Here is a 14,609-nt window from a genome sequence, read left to right as displayed (position 1 = left end):
TCCTAATATATTGAACCCAACTCTTCTTGATTTGATGAGTTTTGTAGGTCCTACTCCATTACTCCCCAGATGAAAAGCCCAGGCAAGCCCTGGCCTTGGGTTGCAGAGTCACTCTAGGTGAAAGTCCCTCAGTCCGACCCAGGCTTCACTTAGACTTCAGATTCCTGAGAGCAGGGATTTTCTGTGCCCTTCAGGAGATCATCATGAGGAAATTTCTCTCAGGTTGTAGCAGACAGCCTTTCTGGGGAAGAATAAGCATTGCTCCACTCCCCCCATTTCACTCCTGTGGCATTTTCCTCTATCTGTGAATACACCCAAAGAGATGCTACGTAAAACCAGTCCCTGAGCTTGTCCCTCCAACCACCTCCAATGAACTAATCTCAGATTTCTATCTAGAAGGAGATGCTAAAAATCAGCTTTTAGTATTGTGATCAATAAAATATTTCATGTCATTACTTTCACATTAAAAATTCAATTCAAAGATACCAAATGTATAATACTCTAAAATTTTACTTTTGATTTAAGGCATTATTAGTAACTTATTGCTATATAATACTCATTCATTTCTGAGGAGTTGAATGTTAAGATATATCAAGCTAAACTCAGCCCTGGTCATTTTGTTTAATCATCATATTTCTTTTTGTGTTCACGAGATCTCAGTAACCGAGGTTTTTTTTTTTTTTTTTTGTCTTTTTGCTATTTCTTTGGGCCGCTCCCGCGGCATATGGAGGTTCCCAGGCTAGGGGTCCAATCGGAGCTGTAGCCACTGGCCTATGCCAGAGCCATAGCAACGCGGGATCCGAGCCACGTCTGCAACCTACACCACAGCTCACGGCAATGCTGGATCGTTAACCCACTGAGCAAGGGCAGGGACGGAACCTGCAACCTCATGGTTCCTAGTCGGATTCGTTAACCACTGCGCCACGACGGGAACTCCTCATTAACCGAGTTAAAAGTTCTCCGAGCACTGATTTCAAAAGAGCAAAATGAGAAAAACAGAGTTCTTTACTTAGAAGTTGCCCAATACTTAATCTTCATTAAAAAAACTAATTTGACTTTAGTTTCATTAAGTAGCGATATAACACCCTCAGAAACAAAGACTAATAAAAATCTCACTTTTCTTCTTTTGGGAAATTAATAGCCCTAGATAAATAAAAGTTTCAACAAGAAAAAATATAAGCTCACGTAAGCCATTGTGGTTCATTTTCTAATTTAGTTATCTTCTAAAGGAGAGAGAAATATGAGAAAACAGTGTATATCATTCTTGAGCAAATAGAGTAGTGAGGAGATATGGATATAACAACTGTTAACTACCTGGTGGATTAAAAAGAGGGTTAGCAGAGACAGCCAAATCCACTGATATTTTCCAATTCTCATTTTGAAAAAGTTTTTTTTTTTTAATTTTTAAACTGATATGAATTTCAAATCCTTTTCCTCTACCAATGAGCAGACTATTAGATAAGAAACAAAATAAAATCTTAGGTAGTTAATAGACTGAACAGTCAAGTTTAAATTCATGAAGGGGTGACCATCAATACACTAGATACTGTTTTGCCACTAGAAAGCATGCACCAGGGTTTGTTAGAGAGGAGGCTGAATAGCCAGTGGTATATTCCAGAGGGGGGAAAAGAAAAGGGAAGAAGGTGTGTAGAGAAGGCTAAAGTGACATCTTTGGGTCCTCCTCAAATCTTCTTTCATTGAAAAGTGACTGCTTGAATATGTGACTGGGAAATACCCCCTGAGCTCCATGCAGAAGGGACACTGGCTTTCACTTCTGATAATTCAGGGCACTGGGGGGGATGCTTTCTTCCCACTGAGGAAAGGGGTAGTTTGTGGTGCCAGCTCTTTGGTTCTTTGCAACTTTGAGTTCTCTATAGCAACAAGTAGAGACTAGAATCATTTTGGGAGAAGGCCTTTCCTTTGTTCTCTGAAAACCACCCTATGCTATTAGGCCCTCAGGTTAGAGAAACTGAACCAAAGCTTCACCTAACCCAATGTTTTGGGGGAAGTTTTTGACACTGCAATTAATCTGAAAGCAAATACTCTAGAGTTAGATTGAGCAGCCAAGAACTGGTGTGTTAACAGTTGTACATAGCTGTCATGCTGTAATGTGGCATTAAAGTTAGTGTGCTTGCCTAAATGCAGCAGCTCAGAGTTGTCCTAGATTCCAAATGAATATTTATTAAAATGAAAGTACATTCTAACAGTTTAAAATTAGAAAACTTTCAAATTAAGAACTGGGATTAAGGACCAGAAATCAAGATAATGGGAGCTCCCAAAGACAGATGGAGCTAATCAATTACAATCTTCCTCTTGATTCTATCTCATCCATAGAAGCAAAAATTTCTTCACAAAATTTTGTGAAATACTGAATGACTTAGGGCTCTTGACCCCTTTTAGAATTTTTGCCCTTTCACAAATGAAAACTTTTAAAGGATCGTAGTAGGTATTTAAATACTTGTTGATTGACATAAAGATTTCATTTGCTAGGAAACTTTAGTTCAAGCTCATCTAAAAAGTCCTTGAGAAGGAATGCACTACTCAAGGTGAATTACATCTCAATGTACGCACCCTTATTTGACAGAGAGGCACTAGCTAACAAGCTTCCAAGTTTCCATCTTTTAAATCAGTGAAAGAAAGGACATCCAGGCTCTTCAGTTTAGCTTTTGCATTATCAGTAAACTCCCTGGAGGCTTTCTGTAGTGGAAGCCGGGGTGGGCCCATTGGAATCCCAGAGACAAGAGTCATTATGGCTTTGGTCTGTGACACTCCAAAACCTAGACAAGAAAAAACAAATGAGGAAACATGGCTGGGACTGTCCACTTTGCCACAAACACCCTAAAGAAGAGATTATATTCTTACAGTCTACTATGACAGGATAAGGTGGAACTAAAAGATGGGAATATTTCTAATCAATATGGCAGACTGAGAGGATGTAGGAAATCCCTCTTCTTGCTCTAAACACATAACATGCTGGAAACTTTTTTTAACAGACTGACAAACTGTAAAACAAAACAAAGTGAGAATCAAAGTCAACATCAAAAGCAAGAAGGAGGGATAAGAGGTATCAGGAATAAAGAGGTCAGAGTGGAAAGGAAGATCTGAAGCAAAATGGTCCATGAGGATAATCTAATTTGGGAATATACTGTTGTGTATTGAATGATGCAGGACTCTATCACTAGGAGAGAATTTAGTTCAAGCACGTCTAGGGAGTCCCTGGGAAATGCACTATTTAAGGTAGTTTATGACTTAATGCTACTGTTTTAGACTAGGGCAGGAATGCAAGATGAAGCCTTGAGTCTGTGCATAGCAAGGAGCTGGAATTAAACTCCTAGTGTAAAACTGGTAGCCAGCCTTCTATGAAAAGCAATAGAAAAAAAAAAAAAAAAAAAAAACAACTGGCCCACTGGTCTGGGGTTAGGGAGGCAAGGAAGTCTGACTTCTGCTAGAGCTGTGAATGGAAAAAGAGCATACAAAAGAAATCCTAAGCCTGTGTCATATATGAATGCTGGATCCATATCTACATTATGTGCTTGGTATAGGAACCATACAAAGAAATATACCTAAAGACTGGTTAGAACTGGTGAAGCTACAGGGTCCTAGCAGAGGTAAATATAAAATCACTTCATAGGACTCCTTACAAACTAGAGAACAATGGATTCCCTGGAAAACAACTGTCTCTGAATATATGATTTCAGAGTTAAAAATTATAACGCAGGAGTTCCCGTCGTGGCGCAGTGGTTAACGAATCTGACTAGGAACCATGAGGTTGCGGGTTCGGTCCCTGCCCTTGCTCAGTGGGTTAACGATCCAGCATTGCCGTGAGCTGTGGTGTAGGTTGCAGACGCGCCTCGGATCCCGCGTTGCTGTGGCTCTGGCGTAGGCTGGTGGCTACAGCTCCGATTGGACCCCTAGCCTGGGAACCTCCATATGCCGCGGAAGCGGCCCAAAGAAATAGCAAAAAGACAAAATAAATAAATATCCTGTGAACAGCAAGGCGGCCCAAAGAAAAAGCAAAAAGAAAAAAAAATTATAACGCACATGAGGAAAAAAAAAAAACTGCATGAGAGCCAGCAAATGCATGACTGAGAAATTATACAACCTGAGAACAGATGACACAAAGACATTTCACAGAGATAGAAGAAGGAATAGAAAGAAACCATAGGCTAAGAGAAGGGCATGTAAATACAGAACGGGAAGATCTGGAAAAAAAAAAAAAAAGCCAAAAAGAAATACTGAAAATGAAAAGTACATAATCAGCGAAACTAAACAGTAGAAAGCATAGCTAAAGATACAATTAGTGATTCTGAAGTAGACCTAAGGAACTAATCCAGAATGCGGCACAGAGAGAAAGGTATTTGTTTTTTAACTGGCTACTGCTTTTTTATCCAAGGTATGAGAAGTAACTTTCTTTTGCTAAGTTTCAGATATGGAGGTATTTATAGCAGAATTGTTTAGAGCCAGGAAATGAAAATGAAACTGCAGAAGACATTCTGGTTCCTGCTCAGTACTATTAAGCCACTAGGTTACACTACCTACTGTAATAAATGAACGACTAAATAAGCTAATAACTTAATTAAAAAATTAATGGTTGTTTCTATAAGCTAGTAGTCTATGTAATTTCTGTTTTCTGTTTATTTTCTGTTTTTCAAACTTTTCACACTAAGCCATATTATTATTTTGACTTTTAACTTTTTGGAAAATTGTTAATGTATTACAATACAACAATATTAAAGAACTTTTTAATAAACAAGCAAAAAATACCAAAAAACGTTTGCAGTATCACAGCTAGTATGCAAAGTGAGCCTACACATACAGGTAAACTTTTCGTTCTTAAAAAAATTTAATAGTTTAATAACTACTCGAATACACTCGAGGAACATATACGAAACCTACAATTTTGTGAAAAAGTATTGCTTAGGACAAGGGAATAAGAATTGGTAATAATAGCACTAGCGGTACACAAATATAACAAAAATCATCAAAGTGGAAAAACAAATGGGAAGCATTGTTTTGAAGGATAAAGAGAGCTCGTCAAAAGCCCTGGAGAATGAGGGGCATAATACACAATAGGGTCTTAGGGCTCCAGAAGAGTTGCTAGGAAGAGGCAAAAAGGCTCTGAAAGGAAGGCAGGAAGTCTGCCAAGAATAAACCTAAAACTTTCCCTGGGCTTGACCCAGGTTTTTAGCAAGGGCCAGACTCTTGCCAAAGTAGAGTGAATGGTGGCATTTGTCATTTGTTATGGGATAAGACCTAGGAGACCCCTGGAGAGGTTTCTCTATGCAAACTCACTGTATTTCCTTGTTGTGTTATCCAAACCTCCATCCACCTAAGCTTACATGTGTTAATAAACAGCAAACATTGGGGAGCGCTGTTGATCATTCACCTTTTAGTAAGATCCATATTCAAACTGCCTTCCTCCAACTTAGGCTGCCATCAGCCACAGTGTGGTAGCAGAATTTTAATGAGCAGAAGCAAGTAAAGGGAGAGGGCACTGACGGTGAAGGAGAAAGGAATAAGAACATGGTGTGCGCGTCGAGGGGGAAGTCGCACGCAGAGCTAAAATTCAGGAGAGAGATTTGTAGACGGTTGCCAGAGACCTTCCAGCTAGGTTTACGTCATCATTTTATAGGATTGACCCTGAAGGCTGGTAATAGGAATAAAACTCTGCTTGCAACAGATTACAACATGTTTTGTTGAGCCCTCAGAGAAAGTGAGGAAAGTCCCTCCTTGCTTTCTCTGAAACCTTTAGAGAAAGTCAGCTTTCTTTTATACTCTCCAGAAGCAGACCGAGCAGGAAACTTACCTAGTTTGACCACAAAGTTGATAAATCTTTGAATGCAAAACTGGAAAGGAACAAACAAGTCTATGGTCAGTACTACCGAAGTGTGATAAAAATTTAAAGAATTTAGGGAATTCCCACTGTGACACAGGGTGAAGAATCCAGCTGCAGCAGCTCAAGTGGTTGTGGAGGTGCAGGTTCTATGCCCGGCCCAGTGCAGTGGGTTAAAGGATCCGGTGTTGCTGCAGCTGTGGTGTAGGTCACAGATGCAGCTTGGATTCAATCCCTGGCCCAGGAACTTCCATATGCCATGGGTGCAGCCATTAAAAAAAAAAAAAAAAAATTAAAGAATTTAGTGGACAAATTACAAGTCCACACACATTAGTTTTCTGAAGATTTGTTAGAGCAGGGAAAAACATCCAAGTGAGGGTGGTTGAAAGCCTTGCAGGATCAGGTGGGATTTTGTTCATACATATAAACTTTGTGAAATGGGTCCCTGAAAAAAAGAAGCTCTACTGGTGGAGCTAAGAGCTACTGCTAAAACTGATCCGAATAAAAACACACATAATGGAGGTGAAGGTTCTCCTTTTATATTTCCCCTTTCACAGTCCTTCTCCTACTTTCAAAAAAATGTAGACATACCAGTTATATCACTGCCTTGGAACATTTCTGGGAATCAAATAAAGTTCCCATAGTTCAAAACGCTGGTTTTGGGAGTTCTTGTTGTGGTGCACTGGGTCAGGCATCCAACTGCAAGGCTCGGGACACTGCGGAGGCACAAGATCAATCCCCAGCCCAGCACAGTGGGTTGAAGGATCCAGCATTTCTGCAGCTGAGGCTCAGATTCAATCCCTGGCCCCGGGAACTTCCATATGCCACAGGTGCGGCGGGGGCGGGGGGGGGGGGGGGGGGAGGAAGAGATATTTTCATCCATCTCATTAATGGATGCATTTTCAATAACATTTTACTTTTATGTTGTTTTGATTGTGTACTAGTAACAAAAAATTCAATGCTGAATAGAATTTAATATCCAGAGCCTCACAAACATATGTGTCTATATTCTTTCTCTCCTGACACACAAACTATGTCATGTTACTTTATAAGTCTCTCTTCTGCTACTTTTTTTACACTTAATATATCATGAACATCTTTCCAGATCTATGCATATAAAAGTGTCACATCCTTTTAAAGGGCTATTTATGATTCCTTAAATAACTCAGTCATAATGTATTTAACGATATCCTTATGGGTGGATATTTGGGCTGTTTCCATCATTTGCTATTAAAAACAATGTTGTAAGGAGTATCTTCGTACTCGTGTCATTTCACTTTGTAAACAGATGGCATTTAAGTCCCTGAGAATGAGAAAGTTTAATCCTAACTTTTTACTGTCTGCAAACTGCAGATACTGGCTTTATTGAAATTATGCATTCTGGAGTAGCCACTGTGGCACAACCGGATCAATGGTGTCTCTGCAGCAGCAGGGACACGGGTTCAATCCCTGGCCTGGTGCGGTGAGTTAAGGATGCTTGCTTTGTTGCTGCAGCTGTGGTGCAGGTCGAAACTCCCTCGGATTCATCTCTGGTCAGGGAGCTCCACATGCCGTGGGAAGGCCAAGAAAAAAAAGAAATTATGCATTCAGTTTGGCTCCTGGCATGTTAGTAAATGAAACCTATCCACACTTGCAAGAAGAAACAGAGAATGTGGTAAACAACTCCTTACCAATACTGTTTTGAGTGAGATGGTTTATTTGAGTGGGACCAAAAGGGAAAAAAAAAAGATGGAAATTGAACCAGTCGATAAAAGTGGAAGGGGCCACATCATAGCCGCTTCACAATTTACTCCATCCTATGATTTTCCTGTCAATCAGCTCAGAACAGGTTGAAATTTTCAGAAATAACTTTTTTTTTTTTCTGCGAAACTTCGGAAAAAGGAAACCATAAATGAAAATAGATGGTAAAGTCTGCACAATTCAAACATCATATCTTAATTTAAGCCAGTCTTGCTGATGCTTAATCTAGTTGACCTAGCTTCCTAAGTGCTTATCCTGTTCCTGCTCTTAGCTTCACCTAGCGTGGGGCTGAAAAAAGGTGAAAACCAAATAGGCTATTTAAACCTTAAGTAGGAAGTAGGAGTTCCTGTCATAGCTCAGTGGTTAACGAACCCAACCAGCATTCATGAGGATGTGGGTTCAATCCCTGGCCTTGCTCAGTGGGTTAAGGATGCAGTGTTGCCGTGAAGCTGTGGTGTAGGTTGCAGACTGGGCTCGGACCCCGAGTTGCTATAGGCCGGCAGCTGCAGCTCTGATTTGACCCCTAGCCTGGGAACCTCCATTTGCCTAAAAAGACAACAAGTAAATAAATAAATAAACGTTAAGTAGGAAGTAGAATTAGTTCTGGACTAAAGGGTTGGGAATGTAATTAACCACACCTGGCAACTGCTTCCTCCTGTCCTTCTGGGTTGGAGCTCAGGTCACGCCCTCTGACCTCCAGGATGCTTTGTGACTTCTGCTCTGTCATTTCTGATTGCCCTCATGGTGGCCCGTCCTGTTCAAAAGATCCCTTATCTGAGCTTATGGGGACTGATGACCTGCTCTGATCTTGCTTAGGTTTTTCATTCCTACTCGTTTTCCCGAGATAATCCTCTCTGTCACTTTTATGATCCTGAAAGTCCCTGTGCCTCCAAAAGTCTTTCTGTCGTGCCTACGCCTTTTTCTCTTTCCTCCTCCTTCTGTTTATCCAAAGCACATACACTACCAGCTGCTGGGGCTGCTTCTACCCTTTGGTGAGGCTCTCTTCCTTCTGTGCACTGCGAGGCAGTCTGTGCTGGCACAGTAACAGCAGCCATTTCCCTCGGGGGGTTTTCCTCAAATGCATCAGCTCCTGCTGCTTTTGTCTTCGGGTTTCAGAGCCCCAGGGTCTCCTTTTGGATCACATACTCGGCTCTTGTTTCCTGCCTGGTAGATGTTTTCAATTCTCAGCACATTTCCAGGGCAAAGAGGACTGACCTGCTTTGACTTTGGATTAAGTCTCCTGCTTTGAGACTGCCAGCTTTGCAGCTCTTTATATACTCTGGTGACACAGGTGTGAAGTCCTCAAGGGGGGTGGCATGTCATCCTTCCCCAGAAAGCTATTATTATTAGTTCACAGTCATAAAAACACGTTAAACGTAGACTAGGAATGAGATCATTTCCAGGAGGAACAGAGAGGGGCATCCTCGTAGGGGGCCTGCCCTGATTAGACAAGGACGGAACACGGACAATGGGGATAGGTCTGGATTGAAACGAAAAAAAGGAAGGCATAGAAGGAAAGTATGGCAAGAAGCAGCGAGGCAATTTTAAGGAGGGCAGGTATGGCAGGAATGCTGATGAGACAGAACACAACATCTCATGTACGAAAGACAAAAGGCTGTGATTTTTATGAAAGGAAAAGAAAACTAACCTGATGATTCAGGGCTGAAGAGAAGTCCTTTCGTTCAAAAGCCTCCAACATCTGGTTTGTCTTTCTTCCCAGGTAGTTATATGTACTGGGGGGTGGGAGGGAACAAAGAGCACATGCTGCAGGACCTGCAACTTCCAGGAAGGTTCCGATCCTCAAGCCCCACTGCTGCTTAAAAGGGAAACATATACCAGGCTTTCCAGAAGTCTATTTTTAGGTCCTAATCTATTAAAGCATTGGGTGATTTCAGTTCTGAGTTTTCCAGCATCACTAAGCGAGCAGAGGAGGCAGAGAACACCAAAGGGGATAAAGAAAAGGGAGACAAGTAGAAAAAGGGTAAAGTGAGAAAAAAGAAGAAAGAGTGAAAGACGGAGGCGTAAGGAGTGAGAGAGGACAACACCTGCTCCAGGGCACAGACAGAATTCCAGATAAAAACGGTGGATAAAGTGTAGTATCTGAGGTGGGTCCTAAAAGCCTGATGATGAGGAACGGGGGGTGGGGGGTGGAGCACCACCATAAAAGGAGCAAATCCCAAATTCTTTGTCAACTTGATTATTACCTAGAGACTAGTTCCTTTTTTCCCCTAAATCATATCTAATCCTTTCCAAGCCCTGCAAGGTAGGTGTGGTTTCTAGTTTGCTGTGAAGAAACTATGTCTCAAAAGAGGGGTACACTTTCAGCGACTGCAAACATTTCAATCAAACTGCCTGCAGGCACATTTTGAATGAATTAGGTGAATGTGGACACACTAAATCGAATGGCCCTGAGCCTTCTGCTGAGCAGACATCGGGCCATATGAGTCTGCCTTTCTACCTGCAGCTGACTGGACTTTCCATGGACCCCTGCCCAGGCAGTGCTATCTAGGGATATCCTGAGCTGCCCTGCCTGGGCACCAGGACTGGCGACGTACACGATGAAGCAGAGGAAGCTTCTCTGGATAGAGAGAAAGAGTGGGAAAGAAAGAAAGAGATGTCCAGAGGCCCACAGATGGAGAACGGTCTGCCATGGCAGTTGAGAACTTTGGAGTTTCACGCTCTTATGTTCCCTGAGGCCTCATTGCACTTCCTCCTCTCACGTTTTATGAAATGTATCCAGTATTTTATAATACCTTACCTTCTTTCACATCAGCTGGTTTGAATGGGTTTCTGTTATTTGCAGCCACATCATTTCTGACAAGGAAGTTCTGTGCATGCTCTCAGCTTGTATGCCTCACCTCTAACCAAAACAGGGGCTTCTTATAACAGTGACGGCATCGCTAACAACCTGCTAAGCCCTATTTATTTCCCTTTCACTAAGAGAATGTGGCAAAGAAAGGCAACTTCTATAAGAAAAGGGGTTCATGAAAGAAAACCAACTACTCGGGTGACGAACGCCTCTCTGGGGGATTTTATGTTTATAATCCTTGGGGACATGAGCTCTGCTTACCTGCCCACGGCTCCGGTTGCTCCCATCACCAGAGCACTCAACAGTTGCTGATCAGAAACAGACAAAGAGTATATTTACTTGAATGAAAATAGAAAAGACACTTCGAGAGAAGCAGCTACGTGAATTGTTTGGAAGGGAAACTAACCTGCTGGGATGCGCCAGGGGGTGGCTTACCTCATCTACCCCAAACAGGAAAGCAAACTGTCGCTGGTGATTCTGATCAACACACTGCCCGAAGTCTAAGAGATCCGTGTCACTGAACTTCAGCCCTTGGAAGGTGGGAATCTTATCCTGAATCCCATCCAACAACTCCTCCGCACGAACTGCTCAAAACAATAAATGTCTCTAGGAGTTCCCGTCGTGGCGCAGTGGTTAACGAATCTTACTAGGAACCATGAGGTTGCGGGTTCAATCCCTGCCCTTGCTCAGTGGGTTAACGATCCGGCGTTGCCATGAGCTGCGGTGTAGGTTGCAGACATGGCTTGGATCCTGCATTGCTGTGGCTCTGGCGTAGAGCTGGCAGCTAACAGCTCCGATTAGACCCCTAGCCTGGGAACCTCCATATGCTGCGGGAGTAGCCCAAGAAATGGCAAAAAGACAAAAAATAAAATAAAATAAAATAAAATAAATAAATGTCTTATTTGTGTAAGAAAATCGAGAAAATACCAGAGAATAACTCATCTAGCCCCGCATATCTGCACTGAGCTGCCAGGGACTGTTCTCAGATGCAACTGACCGCAGACTGGACATCATCACTTGCTCTTGCCTCCTAGGTCCTACGTCCTTGTCAAACTAGAGTCCTAGGCCTTCTGTTCCTTGAAGACAATAGATGGGTATTCACAAGACACAATTTCTGCTTTTTCTTTTAAGGAAGTTAGAAAGAAATGAGATTAAAAAAAACAACCCCCTAAGAAATTGCATCTAACGGCAACACTCTTCTTACTGGCAAAGTATAGTAATGACAAAAGAAAAGCTAGAAGAAAAGCGAGGAAAGATGGGAGAACTGTCCTATGTGTCTGGCGCTGAGAACAGAGGAGGGTACAAGCTAGACACAGCCTCTGTCCTAGTGGGGCCTACAGGTTATGTCTGCCCACACGAGAAGGAGGGTGCAGAGTTCCCTTGGTAGCACAGCAGGTTAAGGATCCGATGTTGTCACTGCTGTGGCTCAGGTTGCAGCTGTGGTGTGAGTTCGATCCCTGGCCTTGGAAGTTCTGCCTGCTGTGTGGGGGGCAAAAAAAAAAAAAAGAGAGAGAGAGAGAGAGAGAGAAGGAGAGGTGTATGTGACAGACACAGGTGTCTGCTAGAATGGCCTGGGGTCAGTTGGTCTTTCATACCTAAAATCTTCCATCATAAGGCAGTATCAATGATTGGTAAGGGCTGACGTATTTTTGTAGGAACGACTTATTTTGGGCAGTTGGAACCGTATAATCAATAGACTTACACTTCTGTAAAGTGGGGTGTGGTGGGGCAGAGCAGGGGGTCCTTAGTGAAATAGCGTATGAGGTGAGCGGCGAAGAGAAAGAAACATGGAAAGAGGCAGTACTTACTCTTTACCCCTGTCAAGGCAGGAATGTGATAGTAGTAAAACGGCAAAGCAGGGGCAGCAGCAGCCACCTCCTTCAGGAAATTAATCAGGTTATCTGAAAGAACGCGGGAAAAGTCACGGTGTAAGCAAGTGTAAAACACAGGCTCTTCCCAGTAAGAAATGAATCATCTAATGAAATGCAGCCATCCTTTTTGGAAGCTGAAAATTCTTTTTTTGGGGAGGGCGTATGCCTGCAGCAAATGGAAGTTTCTGGGCCAGGGACTGGACCTGTGCCATGGCAGGGATCTGGGCTGCTTCAGTGTCACGTGACTCTGACACTCTGGATAAGAAACGGACACCTGACCCAAACACAGGCACCTGTAGGTTGACCCAGGGCTTGGTGAATGATCCAATCAGATTACTTGGCAAAAGAGCTGAAGTCCTTTAATGGAACCTTTTCTGTTTTGGATCCAGAGAGGCTAAATATTCTGGAGAACTACTGTACCATTGCAACTACATGCCTCTAGTCCATAAAAACTACTTTCGTGAGTTAAATACAACTATCTGGAATGAAGGCATAAAGAAGTGGACCACATGAGGCACAGGGCTTTTAGACAGACCTACTTACCTTTGTTCCAGGGCTTGAGAAAGAAAGGTGCAATGACAGCAATGCCATCGGCTCCTATTTTTGCTGCATGTTGGGCCTTTAAAAGAAGAAAAAAGACCATGGATCACAATTCGGAAGTGTGGGAGTGTGGGGGTTTCTCCACACCAACAAGCAGTTCTCAAACATCAGCGAGGTTTCTTACAATTCAACTCAACTCTGACACTATGTATCTGGAGATGGAGTCAGATTCCACAGTTTAAGGGCTCAGTCCCACAAGACTAGTCCCCTACACCCACTTCAAATGCCAGGTTATCATCTGTGCTTCTGACACATGGGCTATAGATTCGCCATTCCAACAGCCACCTCCTTGGGTCAATTAATTTGCTAGGGTAGCTCAGAGAACTCGGAAACATTTACTTATCAGATCCGTGTTTTTTGAAAAAGGCTATCATCAGGAACAGCCAGATGGAAGAGGTACATAGGGCAAGGCTTGGGGAAAGGGCCCTGAGTGTGAGGACACCGCCCACCCCAACCTCCACGTGTTCACCAACCTAGAAAGTCTTTGAGGCCCATCCTTTTGTGTTTCTTATGAAGCTTTCATTACTGAGCATGATGGATTAAATCATTGGCCATTGATGATGGGTTCAAATTCCAACCCCTTCCCCTCCCTGAAGTAGGTGCCTGGGAATGAAAGTTCTAACACCCTAATTCAAGTGGTTGGTCATTTTGGCACCTCTCCCCCATCCTAAGGGGCATTCCAAAGTCACCTCATTAACATAACAAGAATCCCCCTTTGTGGTTCTCCTCTTGGGGAATTCCAAGGGTTTTAGGAGCTCTGTGAGAGAAATGGGACAAAGACCAAATATCTATTTCTTGTTATAAAACACACTATTACAACCATCCTGGAATAAGTGATATATGATATTCATCTATAGCTTAGATACTAGAGGATAACAACTCTTCAAATATGCCAAGTGATGCACCACTAAAGAGTTGGCCCAGAAGTGATTTAAATTACCTCTCTGGTGTGCTCCTCACTCAGGGGGATATCTGCACCCCCTTTCCTCTTTAGGGTGTGTATCACTTCTTTGCTTCTGACTTAAATAAACTACTCCTCTGTGTGCTCTCCTGCCCTGCTTCCCCCCAAGAGTTAGCCCAATTTAATAATAAACGTCATTACCAGGAAAATCCCAGGCTGCAAAGTAGAGACCTCTGACAGAGGTAAGCTGTATATTTCATCTTATTCTTCTTCAAACTTTGTCAGTACAATAAAAAACAAATAATAAAAAACCAACTTGCTAAGGAGATATGAGCAGTTCATTTTGATAAACTATAATTGTTAATAGAGAAACTTGCACATGTCCTTTCTCTTTCAGAGTTCAGCCCACTGGATGATACTGTCTTTCCTCTCCAAAGATATAACAGTCCTATTTTAAAATGTACATTACAGATTGGTAATGCAGTTGCGAAATCTTGCGAAGAAAAAGACTACGGGGAGTTCCCCTTGTGGCTCAGTGGGTTAAGGACCTGACATTGCCTCTGTGAGGTTGGGGGTTTGATCCCTGGCCTGGTTCAGTGCTCAGTGGGTTAAGGACCTGGTGTTGCTGCACGCTGTGCTGCAAATTGCAGATGTAGCTCAGATCTGGTGTTGCTGCAGCTGTGGCTGTGGTGTAGGCCAGCAGCTCAGCTCTGATTCAACCCCTAGTCTGGGAATTTCCATATGCGGCAGGTGCGGCAGTAAAAAGAAAAAAAAAAGAATATACACATCACAGAAGATACATCAAATTACTCTTCTGATGTTTTCTCAGTTCCCTAAGAAAAAAAAATGAACACT

General features: G+C 42.6%; 1 protein-coding gene across 3 annotated transcripts in view; it reads right to left on the bottom strand.

The window, feature by feature from the left end:
* Positions 1 to 893: 893 nt before the first annotated feature.
* NPL (N-acetylneuraminate pyruvate lyase) overlaps positions 894 to 14,609 on the bottom strand; it is a 38,214-nt gene continuing 24,498 nt past the window's right edge. The window contains exons 6-13 of one of the 3 annotated variants that reach the window (XM_047753063.1): positions 12,797 to 12,872; positions 12,191 to 12,283; positions 10,818 to 10,966; positions 10,644 to 10,690; positions 9,222 to 9,306; positions 5,807 to 5,846; positions 2,572 to 2,777; positions 894 to 967 (exon numbers count right to left, since the gene is read on the bottom strand). In XM_047753063.1, the coding sequence (XP_047609019.1) occupies positions 2,596 to 2,777; positions 5,807 to 5,846; positions 9,222 to 9,306; positions 10,644 to 10,690; positions 10,818 to 10,966; positions 12,191 to 12,283; positions 12,797 to 12,872 (672 nt within the window). In that variant the 3' untranslated portion in view covers positions 894 to 967; positions 2,572 to 2,595. Of the gene's footprint in view, positions 968 to 1,407; positions 2,778 to 5,806; positions 5,847 to 8,211; positions 8,328 to 9,221; positions 9,307 to 10,643; positions 10,691 to 10,817; positions 10,967 to 12,190; positions 12,284 to 12,796; positions 12,873 to 14,609 lie in introns of those variants that run through there. The other 2 variants (XR_007130841.1, XM_047753062.1) reach the window with 2 other exon arrangements.

The sequence above is a fragment of the Phacochoerus africanus genome, chromosome 11, assembly GCF_016906955.1.
Source record: "Phacochoerus africanus isolate WHEZ1 chromosome 11, ROS_Pafr_v1, whole genome shotgun sequence".
Classification (NCBI taxonomy): Eukaryota; Metazoa; Chordata; class Mammalia; order Artiodactyla; family Suidae; genus Phacochoerus; species Phacochoerus africanus.
Note: the sequence above shows the minus strand (reverse complement) of the source record. Positions and strands in the feature narration are given on the sequence as shown.